At 36.6% G+C, this 25,842-nt stretch overlaps 2 protein-coding genes across 7 annotated transcripts in view; one reads left to right on the forward strand and one right to left on the reverse strand.

The window, feature by feature from the left end:
* Window positions 1-171: 171 nt before the first annotated feature.
* PIERCE2 (piercer of microtubule wall 2) lies at window positions 172-7,744 on the reverse strand. The gene is made up of 2 exons (XM_054564683.1): window positions 7,464-7,744; window positions 172-653 (listed from the first exon to the last, which is right to left on the reverse strand). Exons 1-2 carry the CDS (start codon window positions 7,479-7,481, stop codon window positions 306-308), a joined length of 366 nt encoding a protein of 121 aa, XP_054420658.1. The 5' UTR covers window positions 7,482-7,744; the 3' UTR covers window positions 172-305.
* Window positions 7,745-7,860: 116 nt separating this feature from the next.
* The window catches only part of CCPG1 (cell cycle progression 1), a 78,212-nt gene continuing 60,230 nt past the window's right edge, over window positions 7,861-25,842 (forward strand). For all 6 annotated transcript variants that reach the window (XM_054565394.1, XM_054565396.1, XM_054565393.1 and 3 more), the window contains exon 1: window positions 7,861-8,002. The gene's annotated coding sequence lies outside the window, so the exon portion shown is untranslated. The remainder of the gene's footprint in view (window positions 8,003-25,842) is intronic.

Here is a 25,842-nt window from a genome sequence, read left to right on the forward strand (position 1 = left end):
GGGCACTTACTGAGGATAGAACCTGCAACCTAGGTGGTTGGGGCATGTGTGGGAGGTAGCCAATCAGTGTTTTTTTCTCTTTCTCTCTCCCCTCTCCCTTCCTCTCTAAATCAATAAAACATATCCTTGGGTGAGGATTTAAAAAAAGTCAATATTACTCAGTTTTCTGGTGAAATGCTTTATTTCTTAAAGGTACTTTTGAAATTCAAATATTTTTATATTTCAAAATAGGAATTCTAGCCTTAGTCTTAAAACTCATTTTTTCCTGAGTTTATTTTCTCTTAAATATACAAAGGAATATATTTTCATAGAGTGTGTTGAAAATTAGGAAAATCAAGTGTTCTGGTTTTGTCAGGTGCAGTGTTTAGAGTATTATTTTGATAAAATCCAGTAGCTCTGATATGGCTTGAAAATTCTTGCCCTTTTGGAGTATAATTGCAGGGAAAAAACTGTGGCATAGGTAAAAATTCACCATAAGTACTTGAACTGGTTTTATACATAATCATCTTAGGAACAGAGAGTGAGGTTGCTGTATGGAGTGTCTTTGGATCCAACATACATGAAAACACAGGATTGCCAGGGTTCACACAAGTAGGCAGTTGTTCAGGTTTCATTTCTCTGTCTGAACATGAAGCTGAAGTACTTTTCTTATCCTAAAATATAAACACATCAAATCATTCTCAATTATAAAGTTCTGGGGGGAAAAAACCCCCCAAAACTATTGAACTTAACACCAACACTATTTTATACCACTCACAAAAATTAACTTGAAATGAAGACTTAAATGTAGGATCTGAAACTGCAAAACTCCTGGGAAAAAATAGGGAAGAATTTCCTTCATGTTAGTCTTGGCAATGATTTTTTGGATATGACACCAAAAATACAAGCAACAAATGCAAAAATAAACAAGTGGGACTACATCAAATCAAAGTTTCTGCATAGGAAAACAAAACAGAACAATAAAAACCCAAACACCATCAACAGAATGAGACAATCAAAAGCATGGGAGAAAATGTCTGTAAACCATGTATCTCATGAGGGGTTAATATTAAAAATATTAAAAATATACAAGGAACTCATATAACTCAAAAGTAAAACAAATAACAATCTGATTAAAAATTGGGCAGAGGACCTGAATAGACATTTTTCCAAAGACACATGAATGGCCAACAGGTACATGAAAAGGTGTTCAAAATATGTGGAATCTAATGAAAAAACTCAGCTAACAAGCAAAGTAGAGACAGGCTCATAGATAAAGAGCAGGCTGATAGCTCTGTGCAGGTGGCGGGGGAGGCGTGTATAGTGGGAAGGAGCAAAAGAGAAAAAGAACTCAGGGACATAGACAACAGTGCGGTGACTGGTGCCAGGGAGTGGGCAGGTGGAGGTGGAAGAGCATATAGGGAAGATAAATGGTAATGGAAAAAATACAATTAAAAAGAACTTTTTATAAAAATGTATTTATGACAAGACCTGTCCAGAAAGTATCCAGCCATGTACAATGAAAAAGAGACATTTATTGAGGAAGATACGAGAAACATTGTACAAGAAACACTGAGACAATGATGCCTCAGTCCCCTTCAAAGGAGTCACCTTGGGACCTCACACTATTCTCCCGATCACCATCAGCTGCCCCGTCATATTTTCCTGAATCTCATTGATGGTCTGAAATCTCTTCCTTTTCAGATGTGATTTTAGTTTTGGGCAAAGGCAGAAGTCACAGGACACCAAATCTGGGCTGTAGGGGGGCTGAGTCACCTGGGTGATTTAACATTTTGCCAAAATCCCTGCACCAGATGTGATACATGAGTGGGCATGTTGTAGTACTGGAGCTGCCAGTCACCAGTTCCCTATGGCTGCAGCCTTCTGAATCATCCAAATGGTTTCCACGGGGAAAGGTTCAAACTGAATGCAAAATTTGATGCAGCTTTGGTGCTCTCCTTGCTCATTTTGAATGTGATGGCCACAGAGTACACATGATCACAGACAGGTGTCTACCACCCCCACTGACTAGTACAGTGAAGTCATCATTGTTCACACATGTGCATTCCCATCTACTTTCCTTGGCTGCCAGGTTATATCAATGTTGTGCAAACCATTTTTGTTTCATTAACAATGGTTGGACTTTTTCTATCCTCGTATTTGAACCAGAATTAAGTTGTAACAAGTAAAAAAAAAAAATACACACACACAATGAACAACAGCAACAAGAAACAACTGTGAGATATTATCTCACACCTCTTAGAATTGCTGTTATCAAAAAGTCCACAGGTAACAAGTGTTGGCCAAGATGTGAAGGAAAGGCAACACTTTTGCACTGTTAGAATGTAAATTGGTACAGCCACTGTGGAAAATAGTATGGAAGTTCCTCAAAATATTAAAAATATAACTACCATAAGATTCAGCAATCCCAATCCTGGATATGTATCCAAAAGAAATAAAATGTGGGGAAGGAAAATTTTTCCTCTATCCTTCTAGGTTCTTTTGGCTGGTCTAATAATCAAATTGACCTGAATCAGATTAGCAGGAGAAAACCAAAAGTTTAAAGTTTAAAAATGTGTACCTCTTGTACACATGGGAGAGATCCAAGAAAACTGAGCAACTCTGAAATGGCTGAAGCCACCACCTCAAATAACATCACCAGCTAAAGACAAATTAAGCCTTTGGCGGCTGGGGGGGGGGCAGGGGGCGAGGGGGGACAGTCAGTTATGGGACAGGAAGTTACCAGGAAAGCATAGTAACCAAGAGTAAAGTTATTAAGCAGATGTTAAGTCATTGACTTTTCCATTAATAGTTGTTTCTAGAGATCAGGTCATCCCCCTCTCCCCACTTAAGTGCAGGAGTCACCCTTACAAGTGGAGATTTCCCTTATACAGTTATAAGTAAAAAGCTCTTACAAAAGGGTAACTTCTACTGTTTTTAGAGCTTTTCCTATGTCTGCAGCTTTCTTAAAAATAATCAGCCTAAAGTAGTCCTTGTGCCAAAGAGAAATAATTTGGGACGGCAAATTTTGTTTTCTTATAGAAATCACTATTTCAAAGAGATGTCTGCACCCCCATGTACATCACAGCATTATTTACAATAACCAAGCCACAGAAACAACCTAAGTGTCCACAGAAGGATGAATGGTAAAGAAAATGTGGTATATACTCTTAATAGACAGAGAAAGACAAAAACTGTATGATCTTACATAATATTTGGAATGTAAAAAAAAAAGCTTAACTTATTTAAAAAGAATAGAAATGGTGGTTGCCAGGTCCTGGGGGGAGAACTGGGGGAAATGAAGAGATGTTAGTGAAAGGGTATATACTTCCTGTTATAAGTTCAGGGGATCTATGTGCAGCATGTTGACTATAGTTAACAATACTGTATCACCAATGTATACTTGAAAGTTGCTAAGAGAGTAGATCTTAAATATTGTCACCACATACACACAAAATTATGTAAGGTGATGGAGGTGTTAACTTTATTTTGGAGATCATTCCACAATATATTCATATAGAAAATCATTGTGTTGTATACCTTAAACTTATATAATATTACATGTCTGTTACATCTCAATAAAGCTGGGAAAACAAAACAAAAAACTTAGCCCTATCCATTCCACTTTTTTGGGAATCCAGCTCTCTTGAGGGCGTTTGATAGTAACTATGGGCATCCCTTCTCAGCCTTTTGGCTAAGATCAAGTGAAAAGTAATTGTGGTTATGTGCAATGAAGGAAAAAAATCCCTAAGATACTTATGAAAATACATACAAAAAAAATACTAGGTTCTAACCTAGTGTGGAAGACTAAGGAAGGCCATTCTGGTGAAGTGGCATTGAATCTAAGAGTGTAAGGCAAGGAAGGAAAAGACAGAGGTGGGAACAAAGGAAAAATGTGGCTCAAGTAAGTCGAGATGAGAATAGAGGGGCAGATGCCAGATTCTTCAGGGTATTGCTGGCTGTGTTAAAAATTTTGATCCTTATAGTAAAAGCAAAAGAAAGCTATTTAAGGGTTTTATGGAGAAGCATGCCATTATGTCACATGTTTTAGTATGATTATTTTGGCTGCTGTCAGGGCCTTGGATGGACGTGGAAAGGAGCTACACCAGGCCAGGTGATACTCAAGCTGCTGGTTCCTAGATCATGCTTTGAGTTACAGTAAGTCCTCACCTAAGGTTGTCGATAGTCTGGAATTTGTAAAACCAGTTTTACCATTGGCTAACTGATACGAACAAGAGTTAAGTTTCTAGGGCATCTTATGAATGTTATCACAAGGACCTGCTGTACTGGGTTATACCGTTGTTATGAAAGATGTGGCTAAGTGGTGGTCAGGAGTTAAAAAGGCCTTTGGGAGGCAGGTTAAGGAGTGTGGGCATAAGGAGAGAGGGCCATAATGATAGCTACATGGATTATACAAGAACATGTCAAGCAAACTAATTGGTAAATTTGTTTGTATATGTATTCCTCCTGCCCTAAGAGTTATAAGAGCACATATTAAGTGTCACTAGTGCTGGCTTCTGATGTTGGTGCTGGTAATAGCTGTGTGACTTTGATGAAATTGTTTTACAAGGTTTCAAGTTCCTTGTCTATAAATATAAAACAAAGGAGGTGGATTAGATAGTTTTGTATCCTAGTTTGAGGACTTGCTTATCAGCTCTTCAAATAAAGCAATAGGAACCGATTTTCAATTATTCAAAAAGCATAAGGGAAAGAAAGTGTTTATTTATTTATGATAAGGCCCTTAATAACTGCACTCTTTTTTTGTCATGTAGGGAACAAGTTTTGGTAGTTAAAAAAACCCCCCAAATTTGGCAACTTCTATAAATATTTAAGATGTATGACCCTTTGGATCAGAAATTATACTTAAATAACTTCCTAGTGGTTGTTAGGGTACTGTAACTCTGACTTTTTAAGGTGGAATAAGTAGAAGATGGTTTATAAGTATTAAAGTTCTTTTTCTTTGAAGACACTAGAGCAGATTGTGATTCATGGGGCTGAGACCCTGTAAGGCTCTAAATCCTTAACATTTACCAAGCATATAATCTTAGTTTCTTCAACTCTAAACTGGAGATAAAAATGTTTATAGAGCTGTTCTGTCAGGCTAAAGTGAGGACAAAGCCTGTTTGAGTTTCAAATTTGGGTCAGATTAGCTCTGACTGGTGTGGCTCAGCTGGTTTGGTGTCCTTCCACAAAGCAAAAGGCTACTGGTTGAAATCTTCCCCATGAGGGCACATGCCTAGGTTAGTGGTTGGGTCCAGATAAGGGCACCTAAGATCAATGTTTCCTTCTTCTGTTTTCTCCCACCATTCCCTTCTCTCTCTTAAAAAAAAAAAAAAATTGGGCAAGATTAGCTAGGTTCCTCTTTAGTGTATCCCAGCTCACCCTGAATTCCTGGGTTGCTCTGTTTAATTTCTCAGCAAAGTTACATTTCCCAGGGTCAGAAACCTATTTAGTTTGAAAGCTTGAGTTCAAATCTGCAAATGTAAAGTATTTAGTATACCTTCTCTTTTTTTTCCTTTAAGATTTAAATGATTATCAACCTAGGTTCCAACTCTTCATCATCATCATTTCCCTTTTGCATAGCATATGTAAAATTAGTTTTAAAAAATCTGCCATGGTCTCTGAGATTGTGGAGACAGACTGAAAGACAATTGGATGTAAAGTAAATTGCTATATATAATTGCAATTTATATATAAATTTTCTATTTTGTATATGCTTCTCAATGCTTATGTATGCTCTTCCAGAATTCAGTTCTGAAATTTGCAGGTTAATAACACTATATTAATATACTACAATTTACTAATACTTAATACTCATAATCTTGTATAGGAAGCTGGAGAACTAGAAGTATAACTCATCAGATCTTGCTATTTATTGTTTTTGATACTGTCTATTAATTTTTTTAAAATATCAAAAGTACTGACATTAGATAATAGTAAGTACCCAGAATCCTATGGTATATCAGCAGGTCAGCTTTTCTCAAAAAGTCTAAGTTTCATCTGCAAGGGAAAGTTCTTAGGTAGAAGGTGGCTGCCCTGTGATTTTTGGGAAAAAGTACCAACTCTAATTTATTTTTTGGACACGCCCAGGGCAACTTCAAGCACAGAGGACTCCCCTTCATCAAATCACCCTCTATTACTGGCTTTAAAATTCCAGTCAGCTTTGGCACAAAATGTAATATGGAAAACCAAATCTAGTCAAAATAGACAATAAATTAGCTGATAAACTTTGTTGGTATAATCAATACCACACAACCTGGAAGTTAGTGTCTACCTAAATTTTTTAGCTCTTCAGGATAATTCACAAATGTTTAGAGACTTAGAAACAAAATACCCATTGCTTTTACTTTATATCAGACTTCACTACAGCTTTCTTATTTGGGTTTTACCCTATTCAAATCTGATATTTTTTTATTTTCATTTTTCCTTTTTATTGACTTTATTGGGGGGTGACACTGGTACTAAAGTTACATAGGTTTCAGGTGCACAATTCTATAACACATTGAAATCCGATATTCTTAAAATGTGGAGTTCAAACTAGGTACTATTGAAAACAAAACAAAATAGCCTCATGCAAAGAATAATAAAAGGGTTAATTTCAAGTTAACTGCCAGTTATGCATGGGGTCAGCAACTGTTTTGTACATAAGGATAGAAATGTAAATTAAAATTGTATGATTCTTTTAAAATTGACTGTTTTAGAAGTGACCATGAAAGTGCCTTGAAAAGAATAAAAATTTATAAATAGATGGTATTAGCTTTCTTACTAATTTAATTTTTAAGGGTCTCCTAGAATTAGAGAAAGCCTGTCACTTTTCAAGCCTTTGGTATAATCACATACATTTAAAAAAAAAAAAATGAGAGCAAGCCATTGAAGTAATAAAAATATCCCTTAGAGAAATTGTAAATATGAAATTAAAAATTGTTTTTTTCTTTTTTGATGTGTCACAGTTGACACATCACAGTTAAATATATTCACAGTTAAATATATTAACATCCACAGCAAAAGACCCAAAAGTCTAATTTTGAGGCATCCTTTTGTTTCTGCTGAGGCCTACCATTTTCCTTGTTAATGTTTTTCTTCCTTTCCTCCCCGCCCCCCATTCTAGGGGGAAGGACAGTTAAACCTTAGCTTTCTAGTTTTTCTCAACAGTGAGTATAAGCATCTTTTGATAGCTCATATCTTTTGAACAAGGTACAATATAAACAAATGTAAAATACAAGGTACGTTTTTCACGTTCAAAGCCATCACCTCACAGCTTGCAATAGGGTAGGAGTTGCATACCATCCCCAATCATCTTTATACCTTCAGAGCAATTCTGGCTTAATGCAATAATGCATATTTGCATCTTTGTAGCCCAGTGGTTTCCTAGAAAGTTGGTTCTTTTTCGGGGCGGGGGGTGGTTAGGTGGGAGTACGGATGCCCCAAATTTAAAACAAAGAATATTAACATTCGAAAACATCCAGCCCTTTGCCCAAACCCACCCAGTCGTACTCCGTCATTCTTCGTATCTTCTTTATTTTTTCGGCAAACGTAGTCTTTTCCTGCAGCAGACGGCAAGAGGGCCAGCGAGTGCCTCAGGAGATGCGGCCTTTTTCGTACACCCAATTAAACCCGGATCAATATCTGGAGCAGTCCTCCAGGGTGAAATCGCGAATCTTTCGGAGGGATTGTAGCAGCCCGTCTCCATAACAACCGGTCGCAGCCCCTCTCCGTCCCTCCCGCGCCAGGCCCGGATGTTGTGAGGCTCGAGGTCACCTGGCCCGGCTTCCTGAAGCCTCGCCGCGGCGTGCTGCGCGCCTCTTCGGGAGTCGTAGTTCTTCTCTCCGCTGCTGCCGCACTTAAGGCGCGGGCGAGACTACGAGTCCCAGCATGCACTGCGGCGCCCCGCCGGCCGCCGCCTCCCGGCTGCGGACGCCTTTGAGCAGGTTGTTTTTATGAGAGGCGTCACTGCGCTGTGAGCTGTGAGCACCGCCACCGCAGCAGCTAGCACGGTGGAGCGGCGGTGGGGCTGCCACTTCAGGTACGGCCTTGGGCGGGTTTTCACCCCGGGAGAGGAGTCGCGGCCACCTGTCGCGGCCGTGGTTGGCACCGTCGGATCAGCCGCCTGGGGGAGGCACTCGCGCGGTCTCGGGACCCGAGTTCGACTCTTGTCGCCTGGAGCGTGCGATCGCGCGTTGACCAGGTAAGCCGACTCACACCTCCGGCGGCAAGGAGTCGGCTCCAGAGGCGTCGGGTCTGGTGGTCTTGCCGCCCCCGATCCGCACGCGCAGACCCCAGCGGTGCGCCAAGGGGGTTGGGGAGTTGACGGCCCGGGGTGCCCACCCTCCTTCCCTGGGCTGATTGGGATACTGCTCGGTCCTGATGGTGAGAATCCATATGGTAATATGTGATGTACGTCACCCTGCCTGGGTTTCAACTGGCCCATCCTTTTTGGTGACGTTTGAGCCCCGTGATGCCGGGAATAGAAAGATTAAATATTAAATAATGCAGCTGAAATTTCTGCTCGTACGCCAGGCTGATGAAATCCCCTTCCATATCCTTGTCCTTTTTCACCGGACCCCCTTAGCGTCGGCCTTCCTAATAGATAAATTCTCTGTAGCAGTTGTCCATATAGTGCCGTGTATGCGTTACATGTTTCCCTTGTTTAATGAATCCAACTGCTATTGGGAGCGCCAGTTTTAACGAACTCAGCCTCCTATTAGGCCACTTTATTGAGTGGTGAAATTTGCACTGCTTCACTCAAGCTGTCTTCAAAAACAGAATGGAGTTTTCTTGTCGTTGGAATAGGTAACTACTTTAGTACTGCGAATTTTAGATTTGCGTCTTCCAGTAACGTTACATCCCCTGGATAGTCCTTCAGATGTCACTATTAGCCAATCATATCTTTGGCTTGAAGTTTCAATCTCATTAGGCCCCATATTTCTTGGTAATATTTAGTGTGAATGGTTTCCTATTCTTGAGCTTTGCTCATAAAAGGGAAGGGAAAGAGGAAGTGGCAGTATTATGTTAATGCATAATTTAACTCTTTACCTGAGGATGAAGAAACTATTAAAAATCGTTCACAAACTGTGAATTAATTTTTAAATAAAAACAAGTTAGAAAAGAGTGTAATTCTAATTTTGTAAACTATATAGATAGAACTTAGAAGCAATTATATGTTTATGTGAAATGTCAATGTAAGAAATGTTTAAACCTGTAGAGAATTTTTATGAGTTTATCTCAGCCCAACAGACAACTGCTGGGAAGCAAAATCTCAACGGATTGAGAAAATGCTCCAGAGAATGGCAGTTTTGCACCTGATTTTATGCATTGCAATCAAAAGAGGACCTGCAAGGGGGTTACATGAAATCCACTGGTGATAGATTAGGGAGGTGGGAGAAAGCAAAGCAGGGGAATCTGTGAAATTGGATAAAAAAAAGTAAAACCGATAGACACATACCTCTTTTACATTTGTGGGTATAGGGTAGTTAGCAGTTAACAACACAGTAACAGGTTTTATGGTTTCTGTTCTGGTGCAGTGAAGGTCCCAAAAAAGAAATTACCCTAACATTCAATAGGTATGTTATCCGGATGAAAAAGAGCCTTCCCTGAGCTTGTCAGGTTTAGTATGTGACTCTTTTTGTGTCCCAGAAGTAACACTCAAACAATAGTTAAAGTTAGATAAAAGTGAAACTACAAATAATTTTTTCTTTATACTTCCTGGTATTTTGCAAATTTTCTATAGAAAAACTTAATTTTACAAAGACAGTAGGTAACGCAATTTCAGTTATAGAGATTCTTTATAAGTTACTTTAATTTTTAAGCAAATAAGTAACAAAAAATGTGAAGTAATTGTTGAAAAGGACAAGGATTCATTAGTTGGATTGAAAAGGTCAAACAACCAGGTGACAGTAATTTTTAGCCTTTGAACATCTCATCTTTGATTTGTATTTTTCGCTTCGTACAGTAAAATCAAAGACAGAAGTGCTTCTTAGCCTTACTTCAGTTAAGGCAGTGCAATCTTGATTATTCCTGTAAATCCATAAAGTGACAATATATGGGAACATTAATCTGAAAATATATCCAGACCTGGATATAATAGAATCTTTCTTTTATTGTTTTGTAAACACTTGACAGTGGAAATAAAGAAGTTAAGCAATTATTATAACATGGGGCATTTTGAGCTTGTTTGCATTAAATCTCTTTGTGTCCTGTGTTTTATATGTCTGATATTTTGGATGTGGATAGGTAAGTAGCATATTATTTAGCTCAGATTTTGTTTTCTGTCACACAGAAAGGGCCATATTGTTCTATAGGAATAGCCTATGCATTTTTGTAATTTTCAGTCTTGAAAGATTTGAGGTTTACTTCTTCCCCAGTTGTCCATCAACAATGAAATATCCATTCTGAAGCTTTTTTTTCCTCCCAAGCTCCAGAGTTTATTTTCTTAGGTTATCTTCTTTGGAGCTTTACTTCTTTCCTGAAATTTCAATTTCTTTTCAGTGTTTTCTACCTTTTTATATTTTGTGTACCATGTTGGTTCAATATCTTCTTAGATATTTGGGTCCATTTATAGGGCATAAGAAGCATTCATAACTAAATGTATAATTTGTGAATTAGTTCCACAGTAATGTTCAGGTTGTGTAATTATATTCTTATCCAAGTTAAACAAAGATTTTTAAAAATTAAGTGAGCATGAACTGCTAAGATCATTGAATTAGTAGTTTCTGAACATGTAAAGAATAGGAGTACAGCAGCAAGGCCTGTTAAGCCCAGGGTTTTTCAAAACAGAAAATGCAGACTCATCTAACAGTGCAGAACTACTAGAGGCTGAATTGCTTTTGTGTTTGTGTGTGGTTAAGGTGAGGAAGTTGCCATATTGTAAGGGATAATTTATATTTTCAAGAATTTTCTTCCTGACAGTTCTGCAATTTTGACTAGATTAAAACAGCTAAAAAAAATATGAGTCAGTTTCAAAGGTCATGTGGTCATGCTTGATGTATTACAACCAGATAAATTTTTAAAAAATTCTCTCAATTTGAGCTCTAAGATGAAATTTAGCCCTGCAATCTGGGGAGGATAACTGAATTTTGGAATTTTATTTTTAAAGGGCATTTAATGTGTGGGAACCTGTTTAAAAGCTTATAGGGTATTTGAAGGGAGTATTAGAAAATTAGTTAAGTTAGTTAATCATTTTTCTCTGTCATTATAGGAAGTAAAAAATCTAAATTTCCTTTAGTGCTTGTCTATAAATCACTACCCTAAAACCCTACTTCTGGTTCTTTTTGCTAGCATGATTGAATGTAAATGAAAAGCATTAGATTGGGAATCAGGATGTTTAATTACTTTGAGCAAGTAATGTAATGTTAGGGGTTTCTGTTGTTTCCATTTGTGTTGTAAGTAATAGCCAGTTATTTTACTTTATAGGGTGTTTATTTCTGAAGCTCAATCAGATATGAAAATACTATTCCTTTGGTTAATTGACAGAGTGGGTCATGCAAGGTATTATTGGCCTGCTTAAGTAGCATTTAAATAAAACATTATGCATTTGAAGTGTGATGACTTCATGTGATGCATACTTTTTGACTGGTAAGTTTGATGGAGAAATAATCAAACATGATCCTGATTAGATATTTCTGGTAGAGTTTTTTTCTTTTTTTTTTTTTTTTTGATTGAAGGAAACCTGGCCCCTCTCCTGACTGTGACTTTGCACTCTGCTGCCTTAAAGGTCCTGAAACTGCAGTGTACTTTTTTTAGTTGGGCTTTTAATTTTGGCTTTGATTTGTTTTAATTGCACATCTAAAATATAAGGAAGATTGTCCATCTAACAAAATTAGTTGTTTCTAATGTTTTAAAATGGTACTTTAAGTTGATTTCATGAACAGGTCCTCTGAGGAGAGATACCATTGTATATGTAAGTAAGCACTGGTCTTTCAGTGTAAGAAATAGTTTTAGAGCTTGGATACCTCTTTTTGGGGAAGTCAACCCTGCCTCTTACAGTTAGGTTGACATATTACAAGTAAAAATGTCTTTTAGAAATTTTGTTAATAAATTCTGAGGACTTTATGAGAATAAATATAAGTAAATGAAAGTAAAAGCAAAGAAATACGTAATTTCTCATGGGTTAAGACTGCTTATTTGGTTAGTTGGTAATATAAATAAATCTTTAGTAACTTTTTAAAAAGATTTTATTCATTTATTTTTATTTATTTTTATTTTTTTAAAGATTTATTTATTTTTAGAGAGAGTGGAAGGGAGGGAGAAAAAGGGAAATAATGTCACTATGTGGAGGCCTCTCGTGCGCCCCCAACTGGGGACCTGGCCTGCAACTCAGGCATGTGCCCTCACGGGGAAACCGGCAACCTTTTGGGTCACAGGCCTGCACCCAGGCCACAGTGGTCCACACCAGCCAAGTGTGGCTCATTTTTTACCTAATATTACTACTAGAAAGTAACAATGAATATATATATGAATATATATTTAATTATCTATCTTGTAATAAGGTGTGCAAACTTTTAAAAATGGAAAACAATAAAAATCCATAAAATTTCCTTTTTGTTTTCCATCTTTTCATCTTTTTTCCAAATGAAGTTGAAGACAGTTGTGAAATAAATTAGAACAGATAATCCTTTCATGAAAAGTCTGTTTAAACAAAGATATTGATTATATGATGAATATATTTTTTAGCAAGTGAAAACTGATTATTTTTTTAAAAACATTTGGTAGTAGAAGAAAACAAAGAGCCAGAATTCAGGAATTTTACTTATTTATCCATAACAGGGAAAAGGGGCCTACCAGAGGCTTATGGTGACCAAGTGAGGACAGTATGGAGCTGAGTTAATTCTGTATATTTGTTGGCTCTTTTAGGTTTTTCCAAAATTAAGATATAACAATCCTGGAAAGTCAGAGTTTTTCTCAGAATGAGAATGAATACCTGGTGAAAAGAACATTCATAAAAAATTTTATTTATTGATTAGAGATAGAGAGAAGGGAGGTAAGAAGGGGAGAGATAGAGAGATGACTTTGTTGTTCTACTTATACATTCATTAGTTTTTACTTGTATGTGCCCTCCCTGGGGGGGTCAAATGTGCAACCTCGGTGTATCTGGACAGCACTCTAACCAACTGAGCTAGTCAGCCAGGGCCAAGAAATTTCCATACTGACAGGTATTTTAATTTTCCCACAGGATTTTGGATTCATACTGTTTATTTACTTTATTTCAAATTTTTATCAAAGGTGTGGCTTCTTTTAGATTGGGGCAAAAAGTGAAGATACTTTTATCTTCAAATATGTCAGTAGTTGCGTTTGTTTCCCAATTTGAGGGATGTTACATCATAGAAGGAAACTTGTGAAGAAATTGTATTGACTAACTTCTTGCAGAGTTTATTTTATAGATAAAAAGGTTTATCTGTTGTATGTAACAGTATTGCTGCCTCCTGGGCATAGATAAAATGAAATTACTACTCTTGTTCAAGATTTTTTTCCTGATGCCTATCTTTAGTGATAGATTTCAGTGTTTTAAATGGCATTCCATGCAATTAGAGTGAGGAGGCCTGTTTAACAAAGACAGGTTATCTTTGCTTCCACTTACGTGATTTTAACCAAGAGGCAGGGCAACCGTAGAGCCCATATCTTGATGCAGTAAGTACTACTCTGTGGGCTCATCAAAGACACAGGTCTTCTCTCTACTGTCAGTGTTCCGCTGATAACTCAGTAAACTTTTTAACATGACTCTCATTAAGTCCTTAGAGTTACTTGAAGAAACTGATCATCTGGAAAATGATCAGATTTGAATCAGTCATTCACTGTACTGAAAATTGGGTTTGTCTTTTTATATTTTATTTTTTGGATTTATTTACTTATTTAATCTTTATTGAATTTTTTCCATTACTATTTAGTCCCCTTATACTGCCTAGGAGTCCTTTTTCCATTTTATTCAATCTCTCTACCCCGATCCCTTCCCCCCCCATTAGCTGTCGTCTGTTCTCCATCTATGAGTCTATGTTCTACGTGTTAGTTCGGTTTGTTCATTAGAGTCCACATGTAAGTGAAATCATATGGTATTTGTCTTTCTCTGACTGGCTGATTTCATTTAACATGATGTTCTCCAGATCCATCCATACTGTTGCAAAGGGTAAAATTTTCTTCTCTTTTATGGCTGAGTAGAATTTCATTGTGTATATGTCCCATATTTGTTTATACCTGACAGACACTTGGGCTGCTTCCATATCTTGGCAATTGTAAATAATGCTGCAATGAATATAGGGATGCTTATGTTTGTCTTTTTATTTTTTAAAATGTTTATTCTCTGCTGATTATAAAGGTAAATGCTCATTGAAAATTTAGACATGTTACATATAATCTTATTTTAGATTTGAAAGATACTCTTTAAATTTTAATATATTGTATATAGATTAATATAAATAAGATTTTATTATACATATTCTGACTTGCTGTTTCAGTTAATGTATTATTTATTATGTCAAGACATGTTTATTTTGTTAATGGCTACATTAATTATATTGTAGTTTAATAAATTCACTCTTGGTAGACATTTCACTCTAATTTTATGTTATAAAACTTGTTCTAATAACTATTCTTACGTGTGTATATGTTTTCATTGCCATGTAGGTGTTTCTACTAGATAAATTCCTACCAATGAAATGGTAGGAACTGGAATAGAATTGATAGGTCACAGGGTATTTGCCTGTAAAATTTGGTGGTTCTCACAAAATTACTCAAATTCAAACCAGAAAAGTCAAAAGCCAGAATCAATAAGTAGGGACAAAGATTAAATCTTTATGGGCACTTTATTCAGATGGCCAGTGACCTGGGAAGACTATGGATTATGTACCCTCAAAAACCAACTTAATATCTCTCATTTCAAGCTGACCCTTTTTATAACAAGGGGTAGGTAAGAGGTTTGGAAAAAGGTTAATTCGATGAGAGTTACAGTCCAGCAGCAATTTTCCTAGTACTTATTTCTCTGTTGATCATCTATTCTTTCTCTGCATCACCTGCAGTTCCCCCCAGGAACACAATGGCTCAAATACCAGCTCCATCCCTTGCAGACCCCCTAGGGCACAGAGGTGGAATTGCTGGTTGACCTCCTGGAGTCAGTCCAGGTCCTGGAATAACAGCATTAATCACGTAAGCCTGGGAACTAAGGTTAAAACCATTAACTCTTGAGTTCCCCCTTCAAAAGGATAATAATCTACATTTCCAGTATTTACAATGCCTAGTTTCACATATTTAATATAACCTGTTTAATCTTGTTAATCACTCAGGCATTAAAATAATCTTTCCCTTTGGGTAGCTGTAGTAATAAGGTTAAGCATATTTTCCTTACTATAAGCCATTTTTAGGTCAAAAATTGATTTTTTTCACCCCTTAGGGAGGCAGATGAGGAAGAACAATGAATTGGCTTTCTTTCATTTTTTAAAAAAATGATTTTATTTATTTATTTATTTTTACAGAGGGGGGAAGGGAACGAGAAAGAGAGGGGGAGAAACATCCATGTGAGAGGGAAACCTCTGTTGGTGCCCATACTAGGCACTGAACTCACAACCCTGGCTTGTGCCCTGACTGGGGATTGAACCTATGACCTTTCGCCTAACTAACTGAGCCACACCAGTCAGGGCCTGTCTTCCTTTTCTTTTCTTTTCTTTTCTTTTCTTTTCTTTTCTTTTCTTTTCTTTTCTTTTCTTTTCTCTTCTTTTCTCTTCTTCTCTTTTCTTTTTTTAAGTCAGAAGCATTTTATGTGAAAGTGGTTTTTATCTTCCTACATCTCTCTTATACTCTACCTTCCAGACAATCCATAGGAAGCCTTTGTCATGTGTTTTGCGTGTCTAGGAATCTTTTGTCCCTTGATTCTGTCTGGAAAGCAGCATAGTTTGGCCTTTGCTTGGTGGAAATATTTTACAAGATTTATCTGCTGTTAATAATTTAAATGCTCTGTAGAGACCTAATCTTTTTCAAATAAAGGGTTTGCCTGACTGGTCTAGCCAATAAGCCTGGAATCAACTTCCCTAGGGTTATACTTTTATTTCCCATAACACAAAAACCTAGTGCAGAGATTTTCAACCAGTGTGCTGCAAGAATTTTTAAATCATGCAATACTTGACTATTTAGTCAGGGGCACTGACTTCTTTTTGCTTAGATTGTCAAATGAAAAAATGACAACAGACAACACAACAATAGCTGTCCATTTTGTCAGATAGGCAAAAATATTTTTTGGTGTGCCACAGATTTTTTGGTAATTAGTTTATGTGTGCCATGAGATGAAAAAGGTTGAAAATTGCTGGCCTAGTGGGTAATAAGCGTTCCTAAACTTGGTTTATTTATTGCTAGAGTTTGGGGACTGGAATATGTTTGACATTGTAGATGATTAAAAAATGTATAAACTAACCCTTCACTTAAAATCACACTTAGAAAAAAGAAAGCAATACAGTGGAAGCTTCTTCCCTCCCACAATTAATAAGATGGAAGATGTTATTTACTGAAAGAGACATTTCTCACCATTTAACTCCAGAAGTATTTATGTCAGAATATTTTTTGAAATGTGAATTTGTGCCAAATTATTAGTAAGCCTTAGATTTTTTTTTTTTTGCATCACTATATTTCATTAACACCTAAATATCCATTAATGGAGAAATACACTCTAGGAAATAGAACAGTCTATTATGTAGTCATTAAAGTCATTTTTAAATAAAGTTTATAGCCCTGACTGATGTGGCCTAGTAGACCGAGCTCTGGCCTGTGAATCGAAGGGTCGCTGGTTTGATTCCAGTCAGGACACATGCCCGGGTTGCCGGCCAGGTCCCTAGTAGGGAGCACATGAGAGGCAACCACACATTGATGTTTCACTCCCTCTCTTTATCCCTCCCTTTTCTTCTTTCTAAAAATAAAATAAATAAAATCTTAAAATAATTTTTATAAAACATTTAAAAAATTCTTAAACAGTTCAGTGGAAAAAGGTAGAAAACTCATTGACCCCAATGTTTACATAAAATATTTGAAAGACTATATTCCAGGTGTATTTAAATAAAATTTGCAGCAAATATAACCTGTGCTCCCATTATTGGGGAAGAAGACTTCCTTGACTGTTTTTGTTTTTTTTAACCTTTGTACATGCTCTTCGTCTGCCAGAAATGCCCTCCTCCCTTTATTTGCGCGTTTTACTTCTGTTCATACTCACCTTTCATGTTGCCTAATTCTTGAAATCTATTTTGAGCCCTAAAAGATACTAATTAAAATAAAAGTGTTTAAACATTCCATGTGGTTGTTACTTAGTAAATATTTGTTGAATGAATGAATGAATGAATGAATTTATCTTAATTGCTGGAAGGGTGGTAGAACAATATAAAGGTAGATAAAATGTAACAAGGTAATAATGAACATAGATACAGTAGGAATTCTAACATGGAACCAGAATGAAGATACTACTATACACAAAATATACACCATGAAGTTCTATATTCTTTTTGTGTGTGTGTGCTGCAGTGTTTATCATTTCAGTACTAGTTAAAGCCAATTTCACCTCTTTTGTATTTCTCTCTTCTCCCTCCAGTTTTGTCAAGATATAATTGACATATAACAATATTAGTTTAAGGTGTACAAAAAGTTGTATATTCTTACCAAGGCTTGGTATGTGAGGGAAAACTCTTCAATGACCTAAGCCAATTGCTCAGGATAAGTTCAGTTATTCTGACACTAAAATCATAAAGAAATTTCTGCTATGGTCCTTCTAAAGAAGATGTTTGAAAATGTATTTAACTGTGTGCTTACTCATCCTTTCAAGGAACAAGGCAATGAGTACAGTAGGGCTCTTTTTTTAATGACTTGTTAATGTAGATTAGTGCTGTCACAAACCAAGGTTTAGGTTGGGGGTAAGGTTAAGGCATGGGGGTGCTCTCTGCTACACAGTTAAGAGAGTAAAATGGCTTTGGCTAGATCTCGACTTGACTCCATCATCTTCACTGAGATTGTCTTCAATATTATCAAGAATGTTGGTTTTCTGACAGACATAAGAGTATTATCGTCTTGTTGAGTGCTACAAATAAGACGAAGTCACATAGAGGCCAGCTCCAGCTGGAGACTTATATCTTTTTGTTGAATAGGTTCTCATAAGCTTTGGTAAGAGGTTGTTTTAAAACCAAGGAGTACAGTAATAGGAATCACACCACAGGGCATGTGGCACAGGTAATGTGGCATTAGGCATCATCAAATTTCCCTTCCTTGTTGTTGGAAATTTTTAATAGTAAGCTAGATTGGGCAGCTATAACCCACACCTGGCTTTGGGTGAAATTGTTAGATAATAGTGGACTTCTTAAGCATTTCTACTTCGACCCATTCATTGTGGTGGTTAGTGATTTTAGTGGCCCTAAATCCCGGTTGAAAATAGGCAGGATTAAAAAATATTCATAATTATGCTAAGTTAAACAGGCAAGTTTAAAGACTGGGCTAGGCCTGAAATTAGAGCTGGAATTCATTAGTATTTCTGATCCTTTAGTTCCTGATATGAATAAATCAAATGCTTGTGTGTTTTTTACTATAGATAAATAGAATGAGATGGGAGATTAATAAACATACATTGTGTGACTTTTTCTGACTAGTAGATCAATTAAAATTTGTATGCATTATAACATTAAAAATAAAATTGGAGTTCTTTGTCAAATTTTGAACTTAATACTACTTGGTAAAGTAACTCAAGGAAAAAAGTAATATAAGCCACCATTAGGCAAGTTATACTAAGAAGTATGGGAATTATGCTAAGGAGTAAGAAGTAAATGCTATAGAGTCAAGAGAAGGAGCGGTCAGTGTGTCAGAAACAGTGGTCTCTGCGAACTTCATGGAGAAGGGTTGAGCCTTAAATATAGAAATCAGAAGGAAGGAGAAAAGCATTCCAGAAAGTCTGACTTGATTAAGCAAAGTCATGGAGGTAGGCCTCTCCATTCTGTGTTCAGAAGACACAAAGCAAGAAATTACTTTGTCCAGGTGATGTAGTTCAGGAGGTGAACTAATCAATTAATTGTAAACCAGACTAGAGCCAGATAGTGGAAGCTTTTGAATGTCACCCTAAGAAATTTGACTTTATTCACTTCTCGAGGTCAGGGGGAGACTTTAGAATGGGAAAATGTATTTGGAAATAAATATTGTATGTAATCAATTTTATTGCAATCAATTTTATCTTTACCTGTATGTAAGTGTTTAGGGTGGTTGTGTGTATTTAGGGAGGACCAAGGAAAGAGCTGAAAATAATGACGGGTACCAGTAATTAAAAACAGCATTGTATTGGTGTAGAATCATTGGAACAGAATGGAGACTACGAACTCCTTCAGAAATGTAGAGGAACTTATATGACAAAAAGTGTCATTTTAAATCAGAAAAATTATGGAATATTCAGTAATTGGGATATTTCTACTTCATACCCAAAGGGAAGAAACCCAGATGCATAGATAAAAAAGCTAAGTATAAAAGGGAAAACTCTGAAAAAGTATTAGTAGAAAATACAGGAAATTAGATTTTATAGTCTTGGGAGTTGGAAAGACTTTCTACCAAGACATAAAATATAGATGCTATAAAGGACACTGCATTCTTTATTCTCTATTTTCTACATTTGACATGTACAAAATTAAAAAAACATCTATGAAAGAAGAAATTTAAAAAAAATTGAAGCATGCTAGAAGGAAACACTTGCAGTAGGTTTAACAATGAATTCATTCATGACTCAACTTAATAAAGAACTTCTGCAAGTCAATAAAGACAATCCAATAGGATAGTGAACATTTGAACATTAGATAATTCACAGAAAAGGAAATGTAGAGTGCCAGCAAATATTGGAAAAGATTGCAATCCACTGAGTCTTCTGGGAAATGCAGATTAAAATAAGTTCTTTTCTTTTTCTCATGAGATGATCAGAAATTCAAGATGGTTGTTACTGTGTTTTTGAGGCTGTGGAGAAGTAGGTACCCTCATATACTGGTTTGAGGCCTTCTCTAACAACCTTGTTTAAAATGCCAATCCCCATTCCCCATTCTCTGCATTCAGTTTTTCTCCTTGCATTGTTTTTCTCCACAGTACTTGCCACCTGGCTTACAACATATTCTGCTTGTTTATATTTTACTAGATAAAAACTGTCTCCTACTAATATATGTACTCAGCAGGGGAGGCCCTCTCCTGCCCCTAGTGCACATTGGTGAGCAGTAAGTGTATGATGAGTGAATGAAAATAATGTTTATGTTCCAAATTAAGATGGACTCAGTTGAAATGTTTCTGTAGGTTTGTTATTGGACAAAAAACAGAGTAGAAAGGACATTTATTTATTTATTTATTTATTTATTTATTTATATCCTCACCCAAAGATATGTTTATTGATTTTTGGTTGGGAGGAACATCAGTGTGAGAGAGAAACATCGATGGGCTACGTCGTGTACGCGCCCTGGTTGGGGATTGAACGTGCAGTGTTGATGTGTGCCCTGACTGGGAATAGAACCCGCAACCTTTTGGTTTATAAGATGACACTTTTGTCAGTTGAGCCAGCTGGCCAGGGCTAGAAAAGACATTTTAAAAATTTCATTTGTTGGAATCTTCAATCCTCTTCCCTTTTTCAAATAAAGTCTTACTTGAAGTAGGCATTTTCGTATCTTTTGGGGGAGAAGAAAGTTTTACTTTGAAAAGCTCTGTAGAAATAGGTTCTTGAAAGCTTTCTAAACTGACTCATTTTTGATCATGTGTAGTGCAGCAACACTTTTGGGACTTTTGCTGACAGCCCATTGGCTGGCTTTCATCGGAATTATAGATGTGTGGGAGAATAATGCCCCTATTGTTTTTCATCATATCTAATTCTAGAAGATACGGTGAACCTATGGAAACCTTACCTTTTCCATAGTAAAATGTAGCTACCCAGGAATGACGAAGGGCACCATCATGTCAGGTACCAATAACTTAGGTTATACTTAACAGATAAAATTAGTGTTGTTGCTGTGTTGTTAGTTTTGATAATTGCCACCTAAAGTGTTTTAAAATTATATCTTTGGCCCATAATGCTCCCCTAAATTCAACGTAAAGCTAAATTCCCCTAAATTCCCCTATTTGTTGTTTCCCCTTGGGTGTGATAATATCTATCTCAAATTTCACATGCCCCAAACTGATTTACCAATTTTATTTTCCTGGTTTACTGCTTTTGTAGTCTTCTGTCTCATTTGTATTTGCTCAGGCCAGGAGTCATCCCATATACCCCTAATTCAATACATCAGAAAGCACTGTTGGCTCTACCTTTCAAATATATTTATAATCTCTTCACTTCTCACTGTCTCACTACTGCCATGCCACTCTGTTTCAAGACACCATCTCTCACCTGGATTATTGTAAAATAGCTTTGCATATGGTCTTCCTGCTTTTGTCTCTGCTTCCCCATAGTACTGTCTCAATAAAGCAGCCAGAGTGAGCTTTCTATTCCTTTCCTCAAAAGTCTTCTGTGACTTAGTATCAGTAAAAAAGCCAAAGTCTTAGGATCTGTGATTATTATTTATAAAGCCCTTACAAGGGGAAGGGTTTTTGTATTTACCTATGGTCAAATTATAATCTCAGGGTTCCTCCAGAATTTTGAATTCCTTGAGTAACAGTGTACACTTGGGTCACTAACTGTACTTACCACCCAAGAAATTTGTTTATCTTTCTTGATCGACTACCTAATTTGCGTCAAGCAAGCATATGCTGTGTTGGGAATATATAACAGACAGGTAAATAAGCAATTACAGCACAGCATTCTACTTGTAGTAGATTAGGGAAACTACTAGAGTCTTTGGGACTAAGGTCAGGGAATGCTTCACAAAGAGGCAATGCATTAGTTGAGATAGAAAGCAGTGGGCACAAGATTTGGGTTGGGTGCAGAGTATGCAGAACTCCGCAGTTAACAGAAAGCCATGCCTTTTAAGGCAGTTGAAAAGTCTGAGGGAAAAGGGATTTGCTGGAAAGAAGACAAGATGATAGAGATAAAACTAAAAGACACTCCAAACCTTTTGGCCTTATCCTGAAGACTGTATGAAAAAGTTTAACACTTTTAAGGAATGACATGAGATTATCATTTTAGGAAGATAACTTACAATGGCAGCTTTCAAGTCAGTGCCTCTAGGGTGGAGCTCAGAAATGTACTTTTTAAAATTTGTTTTAATTGCAGCACACCCAACTTTTTGAAAACAGCTGAATTAAGGTGGCTCTCTAACATGACTGAATTTTGCTTATCCAAACTGTTACTTTTGTGTTATGGTCAGTAAGATTCTTTTTTTCCTCATTTGGGCTAGATGTCAAGTTTGTCCCTCTGTCAAGATAAGTAAACAATTAAATTGGGGGCTCTTTGATTTGAGACATTCAAATAAGCTAAAGTTGTCTCAATTTGCAATGTATTTAACTTTTGAAATGTTTTTTTTTCCTTTCCATCTCTGAGCTATTAGAGTATTTTGTGACAAGGCAAAAGCTAAGAACCACCTGTTTCAAAAAACTTTAAATGGAACTTACCTGGGGAAGGGTAGGGGATCTATTCATATCCTCTGTAAGTAAATAAATAAAATCTTAAAGAAAAAAAAGGGGAAAAAAAGCATGGAAGTCCCAGGGGTGAGATGGAGGAGCAGTGAGAATGTGGGCTACTAGAAGAGGTTAGAAGATGGGGGTGTACAGAGGAAGGAGAGAAGCTTTCTTATAGTGAAGAAATAATGCTTTTTAGGTTTCAGCCATTTAAAAAAATATTTATTTTTTAGAGAGAGAGGGAAGGAGAAAGGAAAGAAGAGAAACAGCGATGTGTGAGAGAAACATGGATAGGTTGCCTCTCGCATGCCTCCCAACTGGGGACCTGGTTTGTAACCCAGGCATGTTCCCTGACCAGGAATTTAATAGGTGACCTTTTTGTTTGCAGGACGACGCCCAACCCATTGAGCCCCAAGAGTCAGGGCAGCCACTTTTCTTTATGTCAAAGTCCTATTTGGTACTTCTTGTGACATAGAGAAAGGTTTTTCCTAAAAGTTTACTCAGTCACTTAACCAGAAATCTTGTAGTTATCCTGCACTCTCTCCCTTCTATAACTGGTTATTTAATTCTTTAAAAAAAATATTTTCTGTCTCTTCAAATTTCTCCTAACTCCTCCCTTTCTTCTTTAACCTCCATCAGTACTGGTTAAATTTCGGTGCTCATCTTTGTCATGGAAGATTGCACTGATTTCTTGAATCTCACAGGTCTAGGTGCCCCTTAATTGCTTTCCCATCTTAATGTATGCCCTTTTAAAGATTCATATCTGTTCTTATAATACTCCACTCATGCTAAAGTAATTGTCTTTTTTAAAACTTTTATATTCTTTAACTTTTTCTGCCTTTGCTTTTTTTTTTTTTTTAAGTCCCATGAGGTCGTGGACTTTGTCTTGTTCTCTTTGTCTTTGTCTTGGCTCTGTATTTCCAGAGCCAAGAATAGAGCCTTGAATACTCCTGGTGCTCAGTGACTAAAGAGCTGGAATAAGACTTCAGGGAATATAACAGGCTGCGGCCTTTTTTTTTTTTTAAATAAAGACTTTATATAGTTTTAGAGAGAAGGGAGGGGAGAGAGAAAGAGAGACAAACATCGATGTGATGCATTGATTAGTTGCCTCTCCTATGTCTCCCATGCTTGCAACCCAGGCATGTGCCCTGACTGGGAATTGAACCAGCGACCTTTTAGTTTGCACGCTGGCGCTCAATCCACTGAGCCACACCAGCCAGGGTCGGGCTGCTGCTTTTTAAAAGTCAGTTATATATATCATTTATATTTAATTTATATATTATATATAGTTTTATATAATATGGGTAATGTTTTATTCCCTCGTCTTCATTGATATAACAACACTTGTCGGATATCCCAAGATAAAGGAATTTTTTTAGGTTTCCCTAGTTTCTGCAGTGTTTGTTTTGCTTCTCAAGAAGGTACAAAAAGCAGTAATATGACTCATGTTGGTTTGTTTCCTTCAAGTGCTTCATACTGGTTTCATGGCTGCCCTTAGTATGTGATTTAGTTGTTAGAATAAGTATTGTTTAGGCAGGATCTGTAAATTCCCTGGATCTTTTATGGAAGAGCTTATGTAATAAATACATAATTATGAACTTGTTAAAAAGATACTTGATTTACTTATTTATTCAACATGACTCCTTTCAATCTACCTCTTGAGTAAATCAATATTTTGTCGGTCATTGATTTGCCACCAGTAATTCATTTCTGTAGGAGTTACACCATTAAAAAATAACTAAAAAATTTACGTTTATCAAATCAAAAAAATTCTTGTTATTAAATGGTAATATTTTCAACTAATTATTCTCATTCTAAAGCAATATTCAACAATTTTTAAAATTGTTAATTTATTTTTAGCAAGGGGAGGAGAGGGAGGGAGAAAGACAGAGAGAAACATCACTGTGTGGTTGCCTCCCATGCGCCCTCTACTGGCCCCACAACCCAAGCATATGCCCTGTCTGGGAATTCTAACCTGTGACCTTTTGGTTTGCAGGCCTGCACTCAATCCACTCAGCCACACCAGCCAGTGCCATATTCAACAACTTTTGATAGTTTTTTTTTCAGAATACATTACGATTTGGTGTTTTATTTATATGTTCTTTAAGAGATTCAGTACTTTTACCACTTATCACCAACTAGTTCTTAGAATTTTATTTTTATTTTTTTACATTTAATCTTTATTGTATTTTTTCCATTATCATTTAATTGCCTTATACCCTTTCCCCCCAAGCAATCACCCACCACACTGTTGTCCATATCCATGATTCCTTTTTCCTTTCAGCCCAATCCCTTCACCTCCTACTACCCCCTAACCCTCCCCCAACTAGCTGTCATGTGCTCTCCATCTGTGAGTCTGTCTCTGTTTTGCTTGTTGGTTCAGTTTGTTCCTTAGATTCTACATATGAGTGAAATCATATGGTATTTGTCTTTCTCTGACTGGCTTATTTCACTTGACATAATGTTGTCCTGGTCCATCCCTACTGTAAAAATTATATTTTTTACAGACACAAATAAACACAAGTTTTAGATTTAAGGATTTCAGTCTCTCTCTCTCTCTCTCTCTCTCTCTCTCTCTCTCTCTCACACACACACACACACACACACTTTATGAGGGCAATTTTGTTGTATTTCCCTAACTGCAAAAAATGGCACTTAACAATAGACATAGCTTGGCAGAAAAGGCAGACATTACCAATAAATAACTGTTAATTAAAATTATGAGAAAACTTAAGAGCAGCCTACTTATACCCCCTCCCCTGAAAAAATAATCATATCCATATACCCGTAATTTATCCATATATAGTAATAATAGTAGCTACCATTTATTGAGTTTACTATGTTTCAGGCACTGTGCTAAAGGCCTAACATAAATTATGCCGTATAATACTCAGTGAGTCTTATGAGTGCTATTGTTAACCCAATTTCCAGATGAAAATGGAGGCTTGCAGAAGTATCTTGTCTAAGACCACAGGTAGAAAGTAGTGGAGCCAAAATTGCAACCCAGGCAGTCTGCCTTGGAACCTCTGCTCTCATCCACTTTGCTGTTAGCTGCAAAGGACCCAAATGCTGGACCCTTCCTCCATGGTTACCTTTATAAAGTAGTATTAAAAGGTAGAAGATGTAAATGAAAAAAGCTCATGATCCCACTAATTGTGGGGGTTGGACCCACAAACTCTAAAAACCCTATACTATTTATTTGATTACATTCCTTAAGAAAAAACCTGTGCCATCAACAAACAGGCCAGAGAAATGTAATGAAAAGTACCAAGAAACAAAATAAAATTTATTTACAGTATCATGAGGCTAATTTTACACTATATGAATACAGTATGTCCCAGTCAAGAAATCAGTAAT

Source organism: Pteronotus mesoamericanus, unplaced genomic scaffold (assembly GCF_021234165.1).
Source record: "Pteronotus mesoamericanus isolate MK-2021 breed Mesoamerican mustached bat unplaced genomic scaffold, CSHL_Meso_final contig_164, whole genome shotgun sequence".
Lineage (NCBI taxonomy): Eukaryota > Metazoa > Chordata > Mammalia > Chiroptera > Mormoopidae > Pteronotus > Pteronotus mesoamericanus.